Genomic DNA, 21,367 nt, shown 5'->3' with positions numbered 1-21,367 from the left:
ATTACGAGAAAAAGTACCTTTATACAAGTCGGTATTACCGGCGTTTATAAAGGGGTTAGTGAAACATTCGGTGTACAGCTGTGCTGAGCGTACAATGCACAAAAGAACCGGATATAGTTTTTTTTTTCCCTTTTTCATTATGGTTTTTGCCGAGCGAGCGTATCGCAACTGGCTCGAAGGAAAAAAAGTATCTTGCGTGGCATTTGCATCTATGTTTCTGTACGCGTGTGTACACGTACACGGTCCGTGCACAGGCCTAGAATGGAATTATTTGTTGGTTATTCACGTCGAGTGGAGGACGAATGGTTCTGACGTGAAAAACGAGAGAGCTTTTCTCCTCTTCCCGCGATGCGTGACCATAGTATTTTTAACGGCGTAACGTGGCGTTTGTCGTGGTCGGACCTTTGCCTTTGCAAAATTCACGTTGAAATCTGCCTTTTCAATTTTTCCAACCCTTTCCTTTTAACATGGACATCGAATTGTTCGAAATTTATATATCAAATTATTCATTCTGCGATTATTTTATTTGCTTTTGATCGCGGATGTATTGAATATCTATTCAGCATTCATTTTATACATTAACCCTTTGAGGGACAGTGGTACGTATTTGTACAACCTTTCTGTTTTTAGGTTTTTTTTAATTTGGAATTAATTTACAGATTTTTTTAACATGTGAATACTTTTTAAACTCTTGAGGTTCAAAATTATATAATTTTCATGGAAAGCTGTATAAATGTGTTTACTTATAATTAGTTGTTATCAATTAAAACACAAAAACCTTGGTTTTTTTTCAGAATAAATTCTGTTATTCTTGAACAAAAAGTCCTACAGCTCTGAAATATTTTTTTCAGAATTTTTCGCATGACAGTTTTCTGGAAAAAGATTTGTGAATTTTCCAATAATTGAATTTTGCAATTCTGAAAACCTGTAGATAACCTTTGACTTCAATAATTTGTTTAGAAGAAAAATATGCCCCTTAAAGGGTGAAGTTATTTAAATTTTATATCAAATTATTGATTCTAACGAAAAACTACAGTTTTCGAAAATATATTGTTTAATTTAGTTTTTTAGGATAACCAAAAGCATTGAATTTGAATTTAAATTTATATTTCTAGAATTAACTTTAGGTTTTGTAATATTTCACTTCATTGAATTCATCCATTTTCTATGCGCATGAATGTAACATTTATTTCTCTATTTACTGTAATAGAGTGAACACTATGGACACCATTAAACGGTGTTCAAATTGGCAATAATTCTTTGATTATTTATGAAGCTATCCACAGTTGGTTGAATGGACGAATGTAGGGCACCTATGTAAATCAAAGTATCACCTTTCACTGTGCTCGTAAAAGTTTTTACTGCTTCTAGTGCATGAGTTGTGACCCTTTATTTCAAGAGTTATGGTAGCACCGTTTACAATCTTTCTTGTATCGGTTTTTCTGTTCAAAGATCAATAAAAAGGAAAAAAAACTATACAAAATTGTCGATGCCTCTGAAATGTTTGTTTAAAAAGTACTTACTCGTATACCTTTCGTGTCACGTTCGAATATCGACGTCGCTGACAGAAATGGTGTGAAAAGAGGATTTTTTGGAGGCAGAAAAATAGCCTCGAACCTTGGACGTTTTGATGTTTGAAGTACAGTTGCTTTGCCCGTGTAAAATATAGACATATGTCAGTGGGGCTATTAAAAACGGAAACGTCGTTGATTATAGTAAAAGCTTCGAGAATTTACATACCCTCTGTTGATATTTTTGTTCGAATACAAAAAGATTTCAAACTTCAAAAAATTACACAAATATGTTCAATTTTTTCCAGTGAAAAATGTTTCTTTAATTTAAACAATAATCATTGCTAAATTCTTCACGAATAAACGGAGATAGCGTTAATTTCAGCTCGGCTAATTAGTTTAAAATTAAGAACTTGATTTTCATGCGGAACTGTCTCAAACTTATTGCATCTAACAAGAATCTGTTTAAGCGTCAGAGAACAATTAAACGTATCTGTCTTTCACTGCGTTACATCCTCTCGTCTCTTTCCATTCTGCTCCTTATAATAGAGCTTAGCTCTTGTTACACGAGCTTCTAAATGCTCCCGTTCTTGAGACGCAACCCTTGTTCCAGAAGAGATTCACCAGGATTTGATGTTCTTGTCGAACGATAGTTAGCTGGAGACATCGATATCTTGTTCCTTGAGACAGTCGATATAACGGATAATAGACTCTGCATTATAATGATGCTTGCACTTCTGTCTTAATTATTTTTAATATACCAATTAACGAGAGAGTCATTAGCGATCGACATCTGAAATTTGATAAAATTAATTAATCAATAGAAAAAGGGGAGAAAGATAAAAGAAAAAAAATTATATAAGTTTCTTGATTAGTCTACGATGGTAATTAGAAATATTATATTTTGCATAAATTTCAATTCTGATTCAATTAATCGAAGTACAAACTGGGATTAAATAAAAATGTCATCATTAATAGATCAATTAGTCTATTCATCAATATACCGTTAAAACACTGTTTGCGAAGCAATAATAATCTCCGTACACACATGAATCCCTAATCTAGTAATTACGCGCACGCGTGCACGATACAAGCTGGTTCGGTTCTTGTTTAGCGAGATTCGTGATGTTATCTCTTCAATACCTTTGAATGGCCGATCACCGAGATCAGGTTCGTTCCCTATTCCCTTCGGCTTGGTATATTCCCATGGAACCGATAGGTACCACCAGATGTTGCCAATATCCTTGGATCGTTCGGTGGAACAGCAAACATAGTAGGTAACTGGTTCGGGGGCTAGTGGATGTGGCAAAGGAGCTGGGAACCAAGTTTCTGGAACGTAACCCTGTAACAGTCAGGAGATTTGCCGTGTGTGCAACTTGCCACGATCGCCGAATTCTTGTACAAAGCTGAAGTTTCCCTCGATCTCCGACGAAATTTCCTACCCTCCCGACTCTGCCTCGCTTTCGTTCGTTACGAAACAACGAAAGCCTTTTGTAATGCCACAATAATTAGTGAAAGTACGATAAAAGTACCGTTTCAATTAGAGTCGCTTTATTTCGAGAAATTCGAATACTACAACAATTTAACCTGCTTATCTTACTAATAAAATTATACATTTTGAAATTGACCTAATTATTTAAAAAAATTGTTCTATCATTTTTCTAATACATAATTTTTTGGTCTGATTACAGGTACGTACACTCGTTCAGTCATGAAGTTTCGAGACGAAGCGGCAGGTACCAGAAAATGGTAAAGTACTTTTAGATTTCTTTTGACATAAAAAATCATTGATACTCGAGTAACACCTTTATTATTATCGCCGTTGCGCGCCCTCGTGCCGCATGTCCTATCGGCTATGAAACGAGCCACGTATCAGGAATGTATTTATACGTCGGTCGATCGTACGACATGTAACATTTTCTTTCATGAAACGATCACGCGATACAGAATAATCTCTGTGTACGTACATTGATGTAGCTTGTATTTTCTGGCCGCTTCCTACGGAACCGGGATAACAGTATTTCCAAGGGAACAGGGTGATGCGCGTTTGTCAATATCGGGGTTGTTAGCGAGCTTCGTTAACGATGACGTTCATTGTACGGGCATCATTATCGTTTAGGGTTACTCGCCTCTTTTCAATTGCGACTTTTAAGGGAAACACCGTGTACATATTTTTATTATTATTAAAATCTCGAATTCGTCTTCTTCGAAAGATATAAAACAAATGAAAAATTGTTGAAATTACTATTTTCTATGTGAAAATCAACACCGTTACAAGAGAGAAATCGAAAAATTGTTATTTAACCGAATTGTGAGTTCAAGATGGAGACATCAGGAAAACACGTAGGGAACATTTCGAGGGTCGGGTAAATGAAATGGAGGACAATTTTTCCTTTTTTCTTACTTTCGAACGTTGAAATAGCGAGCACATACGCACACGTTCTTCGAGTTCTAACGTAGTATCTTTGCAATCAGTAACTCGATGCGGCAGAAAATCGTGTTCCGAGGGCATCGTCGATCGAGGTTCACCGTTGCCCAATCTCTCGAAGCACCGTTTGATTTCTCGATTTTTCTTTTCCATCCCTTCACCTTTCCCTCAACTTCTTCATCTTCTTCCCTTTTCCTTTACCTGCTTTATCTCCGATCCACGGCAGCACGTTGGTCCGCGAAGTAATGGGCGTACCTTTGCTTCCTGGCCGGGAGGTAAAGTCAGGGCAAAGGGAAAAGAGGAGAGGCAGTACGGTTGGTTCAATTTTTTTTTCTTCCCCCATTTTTCTTCCTTTTTTTCAATTGGTCCAAGTTTTCGGATGAAACGACTTATTCCGATCGATCCAATCTGTTCGACTCCAGCGTTCACCGTGTAACCGTACCTGAAGAGAATTCTTTGTCGTTGATGTTCGCCGTTGGATCTTTCGGATTGATGTTCGATGAACTGCGATTTTTATTCCTCTCCTTCCACTTTTAATCGATCGACCGGTAGCAACCAGATTCTCGCAAAGGGCCTTTGAATCTCGCGATAAGGAAACTTTTTTTCCTCCAGTTTTCTTCGAAGATGAAGAGAAAGCATAGAAGCTGTAACGTGGAATAAAGCATTCTCCTTGCGATTACATTCGATTCCATTCGACTCGAATCACGTTCTATTAATTACCGCCGATTATATTGATTCGCTTCTTTTCTTCTTCTTAGCCAATTGAAAATCGTTCCCCGATGGCGAGCATCCTTGACCAGAGAATGGTTGATTCGATCGGTATTTAACTTAGAATTTAAAACCGCTATCTCGATGGGTGATCGATCATCCATATTTAGTCGGCGCACACACGGAAGACGTTTCCTGAATCTTCCTCGGATCCAGATATCCGGTTCATCCGTCGAGGAAACTAATTGGCCATCAAACGTTTCGATTGAATCGCGATTCGCTTCGTACGTTCGCTCGTTCTTTTTTTCGCCGGCATCGCCTGGAAATCTTTCGACTTTCGGCTTAATGGAGGGCTCATCTTTTCCGCGGGCAGGATAAAACGAAAGGAAGGAAGGTGGGGAGGAAGAAAAAAAAAAAGTTCTTTCAACGTTCCATCTCTTTTTCTTCTTCTCTCACTTTTATTCTTCTACCATTAGACAAAGTCGTGGCAGGCGGTCGACTTATTCCGCTCGATCCGTTCTATATAACCGCAACGTTTCATCCGCTCGACCGTCCATCAAGGATTTAGTTAGCTGGACGAGCCCGCGCGCGTGTACGCCCGCGGAGCCACGCTGGGATAAAGCCGTTCGCTATATCGTTTGATTCAATATCGCGGCAGCCAGGATTGGAGGATTTATATCGGAGGGAAAATTGCGTTAGCAACAGCTGCCGGTTACCTAACCCATATACCTGGCCTCTTAACGGCCACGAGAGCCCGTTACACCGTAAGACGTGTTAATAAAGCCACGTAGCCCCGAAGAACGCTACGCGAACCTTACCTTTTCTCGGCATCGCCCACCCTTCTCCATCGACCCTTTCCAGCCAACCAACTGCCAGAGAGATCGCTCAAGTGCCAAGTTTTCTTTCGCCAGGAAAACGCGGACAATAGTTACGCGGTTGAGCCTCGATGGTTATTGGGTTGGAATATTGAAGGTGTTCACTAGAGCGTGCTCCGTCAAATTCTTCCGCGTTCGTCGTATATGAAAGGGAAGAATAATAAAAAAAAGAACAATGCTAATGGGTGCGATTTAATTGATCATCGCTTTGTTTTTCGATACACCTTGTTCCATGACGTTGGTTTGGTAGTTTTGTATTGTTTATTATTTAATTGAATTCGATTTCAATTAATAGTAGGTGCACTAATTAATTTCGTACCATTTCTTTTTTTTCTAAGTCATTGCAATTGCAATTAATGAAGTAACCGTAATTATTATTATATTCTCCGTCACTTTTCAAATATTATCAAAAGCAGGGAAAAATATTGAAATTCAGAGTTCTATTAGTAACTTGCAAATTTTCGTATCAGTAAAAAATAGAAATATTCCAAATAATTCATACGTAATTAATAATAATTAATTGATAGTGCTGGAGAGCTTAAATTCTTCGTCAATAATTTCAGAAATTTCAATCTGCTCAATAATCTCAAACAGTTATCGCAGCTTTTATCCCTTTTAACATTGATCTCGTTCGTATTCGCGAAAAACACGTGGTAGTAGTGGAAGAATCGTGAAACAAGAAAAGTTACGAGGGAACGAGGTAACGAACACAGCGACGCGATCCGACGCGGAGGCGAAATTTATCCGGCCCGATATAACGGTCTAATTTCTTGGCCACGCTTTTTTCAAAGCTCATAATAAGAGTTACGGTTTCAATATTCCTGGGAACGGTTTTACAGAGTCCGCAGCCAGTCTCCGTGGAGATTGGGCAAAAAGATTGAATTTATGGAAATCGCATCGAGAGCACGCGAAGAAGGAGCAACAAAAAAGAGACGCTCTCTGGCTTCCATCAGATCGTAATTCAACGAACCTGAATCTTTCTCATGGATTTTGTTTTGTTTACCAAGGGCGATTAACAATTTATAGGGGATAAATAATACTATGGTTAAGGATTAATTTCAAAGATTATACAAAATATTATGAAAAAGATCCAGGACTTGGATTATAAATTTTTATGTTAAATTTCTAGACCATTATTAGAAAAAATAATTGCAATCTTGAATTAGGGCTCAGGCATGGGTCAATGGTGACCCAAACTTACAAAATATTAACTTAAAGTTAAATATGTAATTTTCTAAGAAAAGAGTTTCATATATTGAAAGAATAATTTTTAAAGAACTGTGTAAGATTTAGAAAATGAAAATAATATAAAATACAAAATTACATTAAGATGATGGCTCTCTCCATGGTCCGCCCTCCGAGAGTTAACGTATTAAGGACAATTTTTGATTGTATGCATGTCAAATATTATCCTTGATAATAATCTTCAAATATAAGGAAATGGAAAGATATATAAATTTTTGCAAGCCCCTAGTGTATTACATTTGAATAGATTTAATATAGAAAATACTTTCATCTCTTACAGTGACTTAACAAATAATTCTTCCACATTTTGCCAAATTTATCTCTAAAAATGGATCAAAATAACCCTGTAGTTAATAAGTATTCATAAGGAGCTTATCGCTTCGCACGAATACTATCATAATTTAACAAGTCCTGAATCCTGTTCTTTAACACCCTACAAATTCTTGTGGTTCTTTGAAGATCGTTCCAGCACGATTGACACGTTCAATACCCGCTATCTTATCTCGAATCAACGATTAATCTTCAGAGAAATACAAAGTTAGGATTCGCCGAAGGGATAGGAAAAACGAGGGGCATCGATAAACCGTGACGAGGGATGAAGCGACGAAGAGAAAAGGAGTTAGGGTCAGAATTTATCCCGACGGTAATATTTCTATTCCATCGGTGTCCCGTTAAAGCCTGAGATTTCACTTTCCCTTTTATTCCGGTTATTTCATATCGCCCGCACCCCGTCGCGCTTCTGTTTTCAACCTGAGATAGGGCTGACATAATTTTCCGAGATAGCGCCTCCTGGTCCAAAGTCCCGTCTACGCCAAACCCCTGTTTCCACTTCCTTCCGTCTTCGAGCTCGCTCGGCGTTCCAACTTTTCCTTTTTTCCTTCCCTTTTTCTCGCTGAAAACAAAGGGTTCGCGTAAGTCACTCGATTCGAGGATCATCGTTCTTCCCTTTTCCCCTCGCTCCTTGCTTTCTTCTTACATTCATCGCGTCTCGCAATGAAAACTCGGCTTTGCGTATCCGTTACGTCGTTTCTGATTGTTCTTACCTTTGATACAGACCGGCTGATTCATCTTCAATTTTTTCTTCAATTTTTCCTTTTAATTTTCTGTACGAGTACGGTTATGATGTTTTTATATTTTAGTCACTATGATTGTATAGCGTTGCTTATGAATTTTTCAATCTCTCGTGGATGCAAAATCGTATTTATAAAATAGCGTTCGAAGAGGTGGACGAAGAAGCACGTTTCCCAAGTTACTTCGTTACTTCCGACCGATAGGAAAAATCCAGGTGGAAAAGTTTCGAGGACGCGTACGCGGGAGGATGGTTTCCATGCACTTTTTTCTTCTCTCCCTCTTTTCCCACATTTTCGTGCCTCGGACCTTTAACTCTTTACCTTCAGCCTGGCTGGGTGGCTGACTTTTATCGGAAAGTGATATCGCTGAAGCCGCAGGCAGTGCACTTTCGCGCAGGGGGGGAGAGAAGAAAGTAAGTCGTTGTGTGGAAAGGGTGAGAGGTTGAAAGTAGCTTAAAGAAAGTAGAAATACGGTGAATGAAGAGGAGGAGAAGAAGAAAAAGATGGATGAGGGAGAAGTTTGAAAATACTTGATCGGTTTGATGCTACGCGGAGAACCTTTTAGAGACCGATCGCCGTCACCTACCGGGACAATTTCTTCAAGAAGCTGCTTCTCCTCCTTTAACCGTCGAATTTTCGAACGTAGACGTTGGAAGTTCGATCGTGAGGACCGGCCAGTGAATTCAGCGACACGGAAAAGCCATTATTCCGTGAAAAGAAGCGAACTCTTTCGTGGCTGCGCAAACCGCTGCCTTGATTCAGCGTGTACAGTCGTTGCAGAAATATAGAGGTCCACCGTAGATTGGTGATATATTTCTGCAACGACTATACACCAGTCGAAATTCGTACGCTCTTCTCGGCAAACCTTGTATTCAAGTGTCGGCATCTTTGAAAGTTGAAGTTGAAATTAATTTCTTGCTTTGTCATCGACGATTATCACCGGTACAAAGGCGTTGTTACTTGGAACGACGAAGGAAGCAGCCTGGTTTCACGAATTCCCTGGAAAGAGTAAAGTTTATGAGATCGATTATATTCTCTGCGTGAGAAATTCAACTGAGTTGTGACGTGCTGTTAGGGGACAATTAGAACGGATTCAACTCGAATGGCATCGCTCAATTAGGCAGGCAGTAAATTAACACTTTGAAGAGTGATTACTGCGAAGGAAAATTATCTTCGCTCCTATTGTACTTGGTAATAAGTTATACAAGATAGGTGGAAGAAGGTATTAAATTCTTTTATATTTAATATTTATTATTATAAATTAGCCAAATGTATTGGAAGGTAAAAAGTGTATACAGAAGGACATTTGCCTTTTTGGAATGAGCCTCAAGTTGAAATTCCACGTAGAAAAAGAGTAATTCCACTTTCGAAGTTAAAGTTTAAAGCAGCCCCCATAACCCGTATAATTAGTTCAGCCCGAGAAAACCGGCAAACGAAGCTCTGTTAGCTCGGAAGGGATCCCACTGAAGAGAATGCACCCCCTCCCCAATAGATGTTTAATTGCGTGCAACTTTCTCGTAATACACTCTCGATATCCGAGTTGTACGTTTGCAGATTCGCGAAATTATCGACTTTATCATGTTTCCTTCAATCTTCTCATCCTGTTGCGGGCTTTCGAAGCTCAAAAATTAATCAGACTATACATTAATCACTTATAAGTTATTATTAGCACCAAAGTAACACGAGTAGGTATCTACGTGATTAAAATATTTGGCAATTATTATTTATGTAAAAATGTGAGTAAAAACATACTTTCTACTTCTATTTTCCAAATTTAGAATTTTTTCCATTTTCCATATTCCAAATTTAGTATTTTCCATTTTTCAAATTTAGAATTTTCCCATTTCCCATTTTTCAAATTTTTTCATTTTCTATTCCGAATTTTTCCATTTCTTTATTTCAAACTTTTCCATTGTTCATTTTTCAAATGTTTCCACTTTCCATTTTTCAAATTGTCACCGATTCCTCATCAGATATTCTAATGATGGCTATTAATCTGATCTGAATCAACCACTTATCGTTTTCGACTATAAATCATATCGATACGCACACCCTTAAAAAAAGCAAGCATAGAAGAAAGGATAGGAGAGGTAGGAAGACGTAGAGGTGGTATACAAAATTCATAATATGAGAGCGTTATAATGTTTGCCAGTATAGCATAACGGTGTAGAAAGTCCTGCTATGCATAAAGTACGACGATGTAGTGGTATACGATGAGATCCTTCGAGAGGGAGTTGTTTCTGGCCAGGGATGAAGGGGAGTGTTATGACTGGAAGCAGCAGGAGACTGTAATGGATCGCCGTGAGCTGAACACGGCCGACCGAGCTGCATTCCCACTTTATAAATCACCATCTGTATTTACTTGTTGAAAAATCGGCGAGAATGGCCGGTGGGAATAACCGAGGCTGATTTTTTCGCAAAATCATCCCTTCTTGCGTCGATAATGGTGCCCGAAGAAGAGAGAATGCTCCGTTGTTGGTGGATAGCTTTGATACCTTCTCTTCGAGGGATGAATTTTATTTGAGATGGTGTTACAGCGGGAAAGAGATTGAAAAGGGTGAGAACGAAACGGTGATTTTGCGTGTTTAGTGGGTGAAAGTAAATGGGAAGGTTTGATCGAGAGGAATGATCGAATTTAAAGGGATGATGAAACACTTTCGTTTTCATGATACAATAATTATGAAATTTTAAGCGAATTAATATTCACACTGTGAAATTAAACATTTATTTTATTCAGAGATGGATTATTTAAAATTGTAATAACAGTGGTAATGTACGTCTGTGTAATGGTACAGGATCCCATAGGGAAAATGGCGATATAGAAAAAGTAGAAATTCTCAAAATCTTGATTTTGACAATATTAATATTAAAAGTGATTTAGAAATAAAATAATATGATTTTTAATTATCAAATTTTATAAAATTTAATATAATGTATATATCTGGAAAATGGAAATAACAAAGTAAATATTAGATCAAATTTTCCCCGTCATTTTCCCCAGGACCGCCAAATGGGGAAAGGTGGGAGTCCGGGATATAGCCATTTTCCCTGGGAAAATTTAATTTGACCACGAATGTATATACAAAAACGTAAAATTGTTTTTAAAAAATTAATTCTTCCCCAATCAGAAGATATTTAAAATTTCAAACTCAATTATCAAACAAGCGAATCGAAGTTCCTACATCCACCCACGATGTTCACCCACCTTTTACCATAGAAAGCAAAAAACAAAGAAGCATCTAGTTTTCTTTATCGCCAGTCCAATTCTTTCATGATTAAACGAAAGCGTAGCGTTTCACGCGAGGCGAATGCACGCAAAGAATCAGTTTTCTGGAAAGAAGATTGGACAACGTAAACCGGGCAAGAAGTTCTAAGTAAGAGGCGACCAACCGAGGAACATTCTTAATCATGTAAATGGGAGGTTGTCTTAAAAGCTCTTTCGTATAATAGCGATGGTTCCAACCAACGAAAGATCGTGGCTTCGAGATCTTTTGTTCAAAGATTTACGAGCCAGCCATGGGGAGCACGAACGAGTGGGTCCCGTTAAAAATGCTCAATTCGATCGTCGATATAACGTTCCTTATAGAAAATAAAAGTTGTCAGATTTTTTTCATTCGATTTTTCTTGCTTCGTCGATATTAGTCGAACCTTCGTTGAGGATAATATTTCTATTGAAAACGGAAGTGTTGTAATTTATTTTCGGTATAATGCTTTGTACCTGGGAAGCTTTGAAATAGAAGAAAATACTCTAGATTCGAGGAACTTCGAAATTTGAAAAGAAAATTCGTGATTCAAGAAATTTTGAGGAAATTCTAAATGTCAGTAATATTATATTTTTAATTTGAAATTGCTAGGTTACAAATATTTTTAATTAGGAAGCTTCGAAGCTGGACTCCCTTTAGAATTGCGAGAGTAATTTCAGCTGAATCGTTTTGATGAAGGGTGTCTACAGAAGGACAGCTTTCGAAATTTATATTCCATGGTTGTACTAGGCTCGACGACAATCTATCCATTCCTGGTAGACAGTTGACCGGAAAGCTATGTGTTTGGGATGGGTCGTCTGCAAGTTCGATCAAGAATCGTTGCGGGTGCTTATGAGCATGTTCGTCGAGACTGATGTACCCTATCAAACTGTTTGATGTACTGCCTCGTTGTAGAACTCTATTGGTGTTCTCGAGCAAGTCATAAATTTCCACGATCCAGTCGAGTACGCGATCGAAGATTAGGTTGCTTCTATTTTTCACGTTGCCATTATTGTGAAACGTTAGGCACGGATTATTTTCCGATAATCATCCTGCAAGCTTTTTCCTGCTCTGTGATTTTCAGACAAAATTGAGAAATACTTAAGTTGGTGGAAACAAAATTTCTTCTCAAACATTAAAGCTTCTCAAGTTAAAATTTGTTCTAAAATTTTAAAAAGCATTTTTCTTTTTCAAGTGTCAAATTTTCTTCACAAAATTTCAAAGTACTTTTTTTTTTTTTTAATTTTAAAGCCTTCTAAATTTTACACAATTTTTTCCAAATTTTAATTACTGTTGTAATTAAAAAAATTTTTCTTTTCAAATTTCCAAGGTTCACAAATTCAAAGTATTCTCTTCGCAAATTTTCAAATTTTTCAAATCCAAATTATATTTTTCCCAAATCTCAAAGCAGTTTTTTCTTAAAATTTCAAAGCCTTTCAAATTTTACACAATTTTTGCCAAATTTTAATTACCATCGTAATGCAAGGGACAATGTTCGTTTGCAAGCTTGCAACTACGATGATTCTACTGCAACCTGTTATTCGGTAGCGTACCATCCCAGCTGGCCGATAGTTTAGGAAAATTATATCTCTGACGAAATTGCTGGGTAGCTGGTTGGTGTTGTAATTAGGAAGGAATTGGTCGTGGCTCGAATAAGGAAAAGTTAACCGCGTATAGTGTCCAGCTAGCCTATTAGCAAATTATCCATCGAGACGAGGCTTATCTCGATACGGTGGTTGTGATCGAACGACACCCTCGCGAAGCAATTTGCTGTGCCAGCCTGGCAACGGTATTGGCCGGCGGGACAGGAATTACTCGGTATTATCCCGAATTGCAGACAAGCATGAACGCGAGCTCGTAAACGCGACCAAGTCAAAATTAAGCAATAAGTTATTCGCTATTGCTGTTCGCGCCGCTTGAATTTTCAACTTCGATTAATTGCGCTAGCAAACTTGCGAACGTTGAACGAAAATCACCGATGCTTTTAATTTTCAACCGCTTGTTTGGACTTTCGAACAATAGTTATTCGGCTTTGAGAACTTCCAGTTAAGAACTTTACCCATTGATTGGTTTTTAAGGAGAAAAATATTGAATCACTTCGACCATTGATCGATTCATCAATTATTTTTCAATAATTAGAAATAGTTTAGTTTCTTCTAAAATTAGCAAGATTTCTTTATTTCTTCCATGATATTAAATATTCTACAACTTTTCCTGAAATTCAACCAACTTTTCGAATATTTCTAGGATAGATATAAAGGAAAGTTTATAATCAGCCATTGCTATAATTATTCAGAAAGATTCATAAAATTAACGAAAGTGAGAGGTAAACTTTGCGTTTTTAGATCCGTCCAAGTTTCTTCGCGTCTCTTCTGTAACATCAAACACTATTTTCCGTGAAATTCAAACAGAACTCTATTCCCTCTCCCTTCTCCAAACATTTCCATCGTCGCGACGATAAAGAAAGTTTACAGTCGGTCGACGCTGGAATCAATTCTGACCGAACGGCAGAGATCTCCCGGTGAAACCGTTCATCAAATCGCTTAATCGAATTATAACCGGGGCGAAAGCTCGACGAGAAGGGACGAAACGAGGCCTCGGTCAATTCACGAAGTTCATAGGGACGAGGAGACGGATCGGTCGGTCGTTCTTTCTTTCCTCGAGGCTCAGCCGGACGAGCTTTCGGAAATTATTCGAGTCGTTCAGATTCCAACGAGACGGCGGGGATCACTCGGTATTAACATAAAGTGGATTCAATATCTGCGGCTAAGAACTTAATTTAAATCCTTGGAATATCTTAAGGGACACAATATCGGATCGTCGACGAAAGGGAGGAAACGTCTGGCGGTTCGTCTGTGTGCCCAGTCAACAGACGTCTAGAAAGATATTGGGCAGGAATTGAAATCGAGTTAGCTCGTTAGATCGTCGAAGACGAACCAGATTTCTCGTGGTACGCTTTGATTAGCTACCACCAGCAGAGAATAGATTCGCATGGTTAATACCGCGAATTTCCAGATACGAATTTTCTCATTTCGCCTGATGAATTTGTTACGGTAAAACTTTGTCTATTAGAGAACTTTGGGAAATAGAACCGTGTATAATAGACAATTCGTGGTTTCATATTTATGCTTCCATTACAGTATCTACAATCTTCTATGAATTCTATTTTTCGCTTTTAAATTGTGCAAATAGAAATTCACATTTATATAGAGTGTTCAAATTAAGGGATAAGCTCTATAAATTGCTGATAAAATGAAAAAAGAGGATTATTCTTTATAATACAATTTTTTTCTTAAATACTAATTTCATTATTAAATTTTTGTATTTAAAGAGCTAATATAAATAATAATTGCCACCAGAGATATGAAATTTTATAGTAGAACAAGAATTTTGCACAATATTCAAAAGTAAATGAAATGGGTTTGAATTGATGAATACATAGGATTAGTAAACACCAATGAGTCGCTCGCAATTTCCAGCCTCGCCACTGTAAACAGAAATCAAAACATAGAGCATCAGTTGTCGCGCACACGTTGTCTAGTACGGTTCTGTAAAGTGAGATAAATTTTACATTTAACCCTCGGAGAGAACCCCAATTTTAATGTAAGTTTGTATTTTGTATTATTTTCACTTTATAAATTTTACACTACTCCTCTAAAAATTATTCTTTCAATATATAAAAAAAATCTTTCGTTCAAAAATTATGTATTTAACTCTGTATATGTTTTGCAAGTTTGAGTCACAATCGATCCAGGCTCTCATTAAAAATTACATTATTTTATTTCTAAATCACTTTTATTATTAATATAATTAAAATGAAAATTTTGAAAATTCCTGCTCCACTTCAATATCTACCATTTTCCCTAGAGAAGCCTGAGTGTATTTAAAGTATTTTTTAAAATATTGAACACTGATAAATTCTGCGCTCATCTAATACAAGCAAATGCTTTAACTCGATGCACAAAACACGCGTCTCTTAAACACAACCACGAAACTTCACTTTCCAAGCAAATCGACGAGGTCGTTGGAGCAAAAGAGCGGATGACTGAAAGTTTGATCGGCGAAGCTTGAAATTATCGGTGCTCGAAGCGGAATGGAGGAAATTTCGAATAATGGCCGTTACAAGCTGAACGACATCGAACGATCGACAATGTCGTTATGTTTCGGTTATTGCGATTCGCTTCACCGTTTTCCATTAACTTTATTCGTTATCTTTTATTATGGTGGTACGGTGGCCGGTGCAGTCCGCGGAGTTTATGGTGGACGAGCGTGCGCTTTCTCGTTAAAGCGAAAAACACGAGCGCAGAACGGTGAATAGTGTCGAAAATAGTGTTCGCCACTGTGGAACATTTCGTTGCTGAAAATTACGTGAAATGTTTAAATAAAATACAACTCCAACCTGCGTGCAGTCGAACGGTTTTAATATTCCGTCGTGAACGATTAAAAAAAAAAAAAAAAAAAAAAAAAAGAAAAAGAAGAAGAAGAGAATTGTAAAGAATGTTCAGCTCGTTCGCGTTTTGAAATTGTTTAGATATCAGGAAGACAGTAGTCGCTTGTCAGTCGTCTCCGGTTGATGGAAGAAGTAATCCATTCCCGGCGAAAGCGATTAAAAGTTTTTCAATTTTTATAGAATGTTGAAACTCGAAAGTTATCTGCTGTGAGAAGCTTTTTCATACGCGCATGAAAAACAATATTTGACGATACGAGGGACGGAATATTGCGCGGAAATTAAATTTTTCCCGTTTGACGGCAGGCTGACAATATAACGGTTTGAACTATTAAAATTTTCATGTAAACCAGGTTACACGAAACTTTGTGTTTTATGACGCACTTTGTAATGCAATCTCTATCGCAACCTCAAAGTGATTTCATTAAGTTTAATACGATTATTCGTGCGAACGTTGCATCCGCGTTTCCGCTTAATCGATAGCAAATAATATTCCTTCAATTAATACTTTCGTTTAATGTATCTTATTTCTGGGTCAGTGAATGCTTTGCTTTTCTGCTTAGATAGAGGGATTCGAATTTCCAAGCTCGCGAGCAATTACTTTTCAATGCAAATAGAAGAAATTAGCGAAACGGGGAAATTTGTACAGGCTCCAAGATTATTAGATATAATTTGAAGTTTCTTAAATTAAATGGTAGAATTGCGAGTATTCTTCCAACAAATTGTACCGTCAACCGATCCAATACCTTGGCAAACACAACAGGAGATTCGAAACGAAGGAACGATCCAACTAGCGAAAAGACAAACGTGGAAAAAGAGTGTTCGACGGTTTTAGGAATTCACGTAGCGACGGAAGGAACGCGGAGAAAAGGTCGGTTGATTCGTCCAAAGCAACTGGGACAAAGCAACCGCCAGAAACAATAAAAAGGAACACACGTAGAGGACAAAGAAGAAGAAGAAAAAAAAAGAAGAAGAAGGAAGGAGACACGAGTGAAACAAATTACAGAACGAGAAAACGATTAAGCTCGTAGCCACAGAAGCAAAGACAGAAGTTCGAGACGGAATTCTAAGCCGAGTTCAATTGAAGAAGAGACTGCGCCGGTAACAAATGAGGGAAAAAATGAGGTAGAAGCGAGCGGGTTAAAGCAAACGGCGAATACCGATGCCGAAATACGAGCTTCTCGAAAGAAAAGTATGAAGCGCCTTCGTGAGAGGCGGAGGAGAGTTAAAAAGGTGGAGACGTAGAGAGTGGTGGGTGGAAAAATGGAAGTTGAAGGAACAGGGTGAAGAAGGACGAAGGACAGGGGTTGAGAGGAGAAAAGGGGAATCAATGTGAGTGTGAGAGAGTGGGGATGCTGGGCACCAATCAATAGACGCGCGGCGGCGCCCCACCTGTCAACGCTCGCCGAAGTAAACAGGGACAGCCAAATTGCTATTTAACCTTCGCCCCAGACGATACAGCCTCATTTTTCACTTATGCCTTAAAGGACAATGAGAACCAGCCGTCTCATTATTTGGTGAAATTTCTAAGTTTCTATGTTTCTAAATTTCTAAGCTTCTAAACTTCTGAGGTTCCAAATTTCCAAGTTTCTAAGTTTCTAAATTTCTGAGTTTCCCAATTTCTAAGCTTCCAAGTTTCTAAATTTCTAAGTTTCTAAACTTCTAAACTTCTGAGGTTCCAAATTTTCAAGATTCCAAGTTTCTAAATTTCTAAGTATCTATAAAACCTATTTAAAGATTTCCATTATAATAAATATGGAATTTACCCTTCTTGGTATTATCATTGTTTTCTGAATCGATAAGTTTTATTCATGAAGAAGAATCATGGGGCTGTAACCGATGGTACGGCAACGGATCGTGTAAATCCAAGACACGTTAGATCATAAATGGTTGATTGTCTGCGAGCAACTTTACGGCCGTAACTCATCAAACTTCTCCCAACTACACTATTAGAAGCTTGTTTCGCGAACAAGCGTCAACGTCTTAGGTGTTAAACAATGTTTGCGCTACCGCTTGTATCAATTTCTGTTCATTATTATCGACTTATGGGCCGAAGCCATTCGCCCAACAATTTACTGGCTTCTAAACAATGAAATATAATTGTACAGAACTAGAAGATCAATTATTTACCAGTCTAAATTTTTTGTTTGAAAACTCGTTGTAAATTACGTATGCAGTTTTCTATGAAGCTCAAGTTCTGACAACATAACAGACCAAGATTTCACGAATGTCAAATGATTCTTCTTCTTTTCGACAGAAGATTGTAAATTTCCTCCAAGCGGTATTCTCTCAGAGGAATAACGAAAACGAAAATTCATGTAACTACGGAAATTCACGAAGACAAACATCTCGACGGGAGTATCGACCTCAACTTTCGACCTGTTTTCAAAGAATCCTGACAGAAAAGTCTGTGAAACAGCTGCGTCATGTTCGCATTATCTCTTGACCGGGTTTATTTAACATCATCCTGGATGAATTATAATCTTTTTCGTCTTGATATGGTTTTACGAACCTTTGTGACGTCGCAGTGGAACGATTCAAAAAGTAGAAACTAGGTTTCGATAAGAGAAAAGAGAGTTCTGTTGATATCTCATCAAGAGGGTAAAAATCAGGCCGGAATTTTATAGTTTTTCATGGAAAGATAAAAATATGTTTTCTTTGTAAGAAATATCTAGCTTGCTTTGTAATATAGCGAAAACACCTGTTGGTAGGGTGGTACATACATTATTTACTCTAACGAACAATTAGCCACTTTATATAAAAACTATTAACAAAATGCTTATATAGTCATTTTTAGCAAACCTTAAACTTTAAATTGGTGTAGCATATATACTATTTTGAAACACTTTTCTGTCGTCAAATTGTATTGGACTTCAAACGTTCCAAAATTAGTCATTGTTTCTTTGAATTGACAATCATCCATTTTGTATTAAAAATATTTTTGAAATGTTTATGTAATAATTTTCAGCAAACCTTAAGCTTCAAATTGATATATCATAAGTGCCATTTTATGAAACTTTTATGTTATGAAATTATGTTCTAATTTACAATCTTAAACCCAAAGAAAGAAAGGAACATTAATATTTAAGTATTGACGCGCGTTGGTTATTTACTTTGATTGATAATCGACTCGATAAAGTCAGATGATTCGTTTGTTAGCGATAGCAGACTCTTTGAGGATTTCCTGGATTGGGGAGACGTTGAAATTGCGCGAAGTGGTACGTGCCTGTAGCGAAGACGCGATACGAGAAACAAGAAAAATCCTGGAATAATATTACGTAAAGTTACGGGGGTGCTGAGAAGTTCTCTCATTTCGAGGGGAAAAACGAAACACTCGAAAGAAAGTTGAATTTAGCGTCATGAATTGTGCGAACTCACCGAGAACGCGTTTTCCACGCGACCTCGTTGCTTACTGTTCAAGATTTTACAAATTTCAGACCGAAAACAACACCTATGCTTCGCGGAAACATATTGTTAAAAGAAATACGTGTCGTAAGATTTTTTTTAAATGAATCATATTTGAAATAACGAACGAAAAAATTACTGTTCACTTTTTAACCTTTTATAATAAGTTCATTTTTTAAATTTCCATTGCAATTAATTTAATAAAAAATTTTGTATTGCATTATAGCAAAATAATAATAAGAATAACAATTTTAATATTTAATCTAATTCCTATTCTTTGACTTTCTGATCTTTGTATTATCTTCTTTTAATTATAAGTCCATTAATTTTTTCACTTTGTCAATATAAAAATATTCTTTCGTTTCAAGTTTTTTCCTCTCGATTATACGTAAAACTGCGGAGCTTATTCCCAAATCACTTACTCGCGTCTGTGTACATTAAGCACGTTTCATTTCACTAATACATCGACGGGAATCGATAATAGATGCATGTATCGAGGAACGTGTATCGAAAAAGGCCGCGAGCTGACCAGCTACGATCGAGGTTATTATAATTAGAAATTTAGTAGAATATCGGTTACATGGGTGGTTTAGGGTAAACCGTTGGACAGGCGGCAGCATTAATATTGGTACGTATTAAACGGCGAATAGATCGACGTAATTACACGAGCAGGAGGGTCGAGGGCCGACAGTGGCTGAGCAGACGTTGGCTCGTACTACTGTACCATATGCGAGTAAACATAGTTTCCGACCGATCATAGCTCCAATACAATCTATGTACGTAGGATTATTACATTCTATTTTATGGTAAACCGGATAATCGTATTTTCTTCGAACATCGACGGTGCTTGAAATTCCATAAACCGAATGATTTATCCATAGTTCTTGACTCATGGATGCTTGATCTTTCATGAAATTTGGAATTTTTAATAAAATATCATATGATCTTCCCATAATTTTTTCATGTTATTTTAAGCAAAATTAAGAAATTATATGATGATGGTATGCACTATATTGTATATCTTTGTGCACTGTGAAGAAAAAGATTATTTCAAGAATTTATTTGATTTTCTTTTTTTTTTTTATTCGAAAAAAAATTATTTTAGAAAATTGTCAAATTTCATTTTAATATAAATGTTCATGTTTCTTAGTGATAGAAGGTATTTCTTATCGTTAGAACACAACTGATGTGATATATTTTTGATTGCAGGTGCAATCTTCGAGCAGGGCACCGACGAAGTGCAGTCAGCCTTCAAATTTGCGATGGTCAACCACAACCAGAATACCACAACTCGCAAGTTTGAGTTGCTGGCTTTCGTAGATGTAATTAATACTGCGGATGCCTATAAGCTATCCCGCCTCAGTAAGTAGGAACTTTCTCCATTTGTACTATTCTAATGTCATACATTTCTAATATGCATGCATTTCTTTCAATCGTTTCAAATGATCAGTAAATTCACCTATATTCGCAAGTGAAATGGTTTATGCTGAAAAATAGAACGCAGTAATAGATTTTCTATGTAACAAGTTTTATCGAGAATTTCACAATTCTATTATTGACAAGTCAAGAAGTAAAAGGCTAACGATAAGTCATCTGCCAGCTACGATCCAGAATTGTGTTTCTCAGAATCGCATAACTTTTCTTGATCCCCAGAATTATCGTCCAACTTCTTTATATATTACTTTCGAATCAAGAGCAAGAAGCAGATTTTTCTTTACAATAAAGTCACACGAATGAAATATTGTGAAACTAACGGATAAGATTTCGGGAAATTTTCTATAACGCTTAGATTAGAATAGAAATCCATCACCTATGTTATTAGGAATTTTGTCATTTACCTAATTAGATATATTGCTATTAGCAATTCTGAAATTTACCTAATTAGAAATATTGCTGTTAGGAATTTTGTTATCTACCTAATTAGAAATATTGCTATTAGGAATTTTGTTATTTACCTAATTAGAAACATTGCTATTAGCAATTTTATCATTTATCTGATTAGAAATATAGCTATTAAAAATTTTGTCATTTACCTAATTAGAAATATAGCTATTAGAAATTTTGTCATTTACCAAATTAGAAATATTGCTATTAGGCATTTCAAATTGCAAATAATAGAAATAGTAAAATATTATGAAGATAATCGATAAGGTTTGTGTAAATTTTCTACATAAATTTTAAATTTTCATCAAAAGGCAACATTCACATTATTAGAAATTCTTTGATTCTGAAAATGTTTTAAAAGCAACAACCCTCCAATAAATGTCTTTTATATCGCAAGACAATGCACAGCGTGACGTGTTATTCGAGCCGTCGCGGATGTAATATCTTGGAGTTAGCTTCCTGTTTGCGGTCGATACGATAACAAGTGTTTCGATCCGCGTCGTGGTACGTGCACGACTTCCAAAGACGAGAAATAGAAGCGTTCCGATGAAG

At 36.9% G+C, this 21,367-nt stretch overlaps 1 protein-coding gene across 5 annotated transcripts in view; it reads left to right on the top strand.

Annotated features, from left to right (window-relative positions):
- GluRIB (Glutamate receptor IB) overlaps nucleotides 1-21,367 on the top strand; it is a 181,775-nt gene that overhangs the window by 75,336 nt on the left and 85,072 nt on the right. For all 5 annotated transcript variants that reach the window (XR_013062795.1, XM_034325659.2, XM_034325651.2 and 2 more), the window contains one exon: nucleotides 20,141-20,293. Coding sequence is in view for 4 of the 5 variants with exons in the window: in XM_034325651.2 (XP_034181542.1) it covers nucleotides 20,141-20,293 (153 nt within the window). In the remaining variant the exon portion in view is untranslated. The remainder of the gene's footprint in view (nucleotides 1-20,140; nucleotides 20,294-21,367) is intronic.

Source organism: Osmia lignaria, chromosome 9 (assembly GCF_051020975.1).
Source record: "Osmia lignaria lignaria isolate PbOS001 chromosome 9, iyOsmLign1, whole genome shotgun sequence".
Lineage (NCBI taxonomy): Eukaryota > Metazoa > Arthropoda > Insecta > Hymenoptera > Megachilidae > Osmia > Osmia lignaria.
The sequence above is the reverse complement of the archived record's forward strand: the minus strand, read 5'-3'. Positions and strand labels throughout refer to the sequence as shown.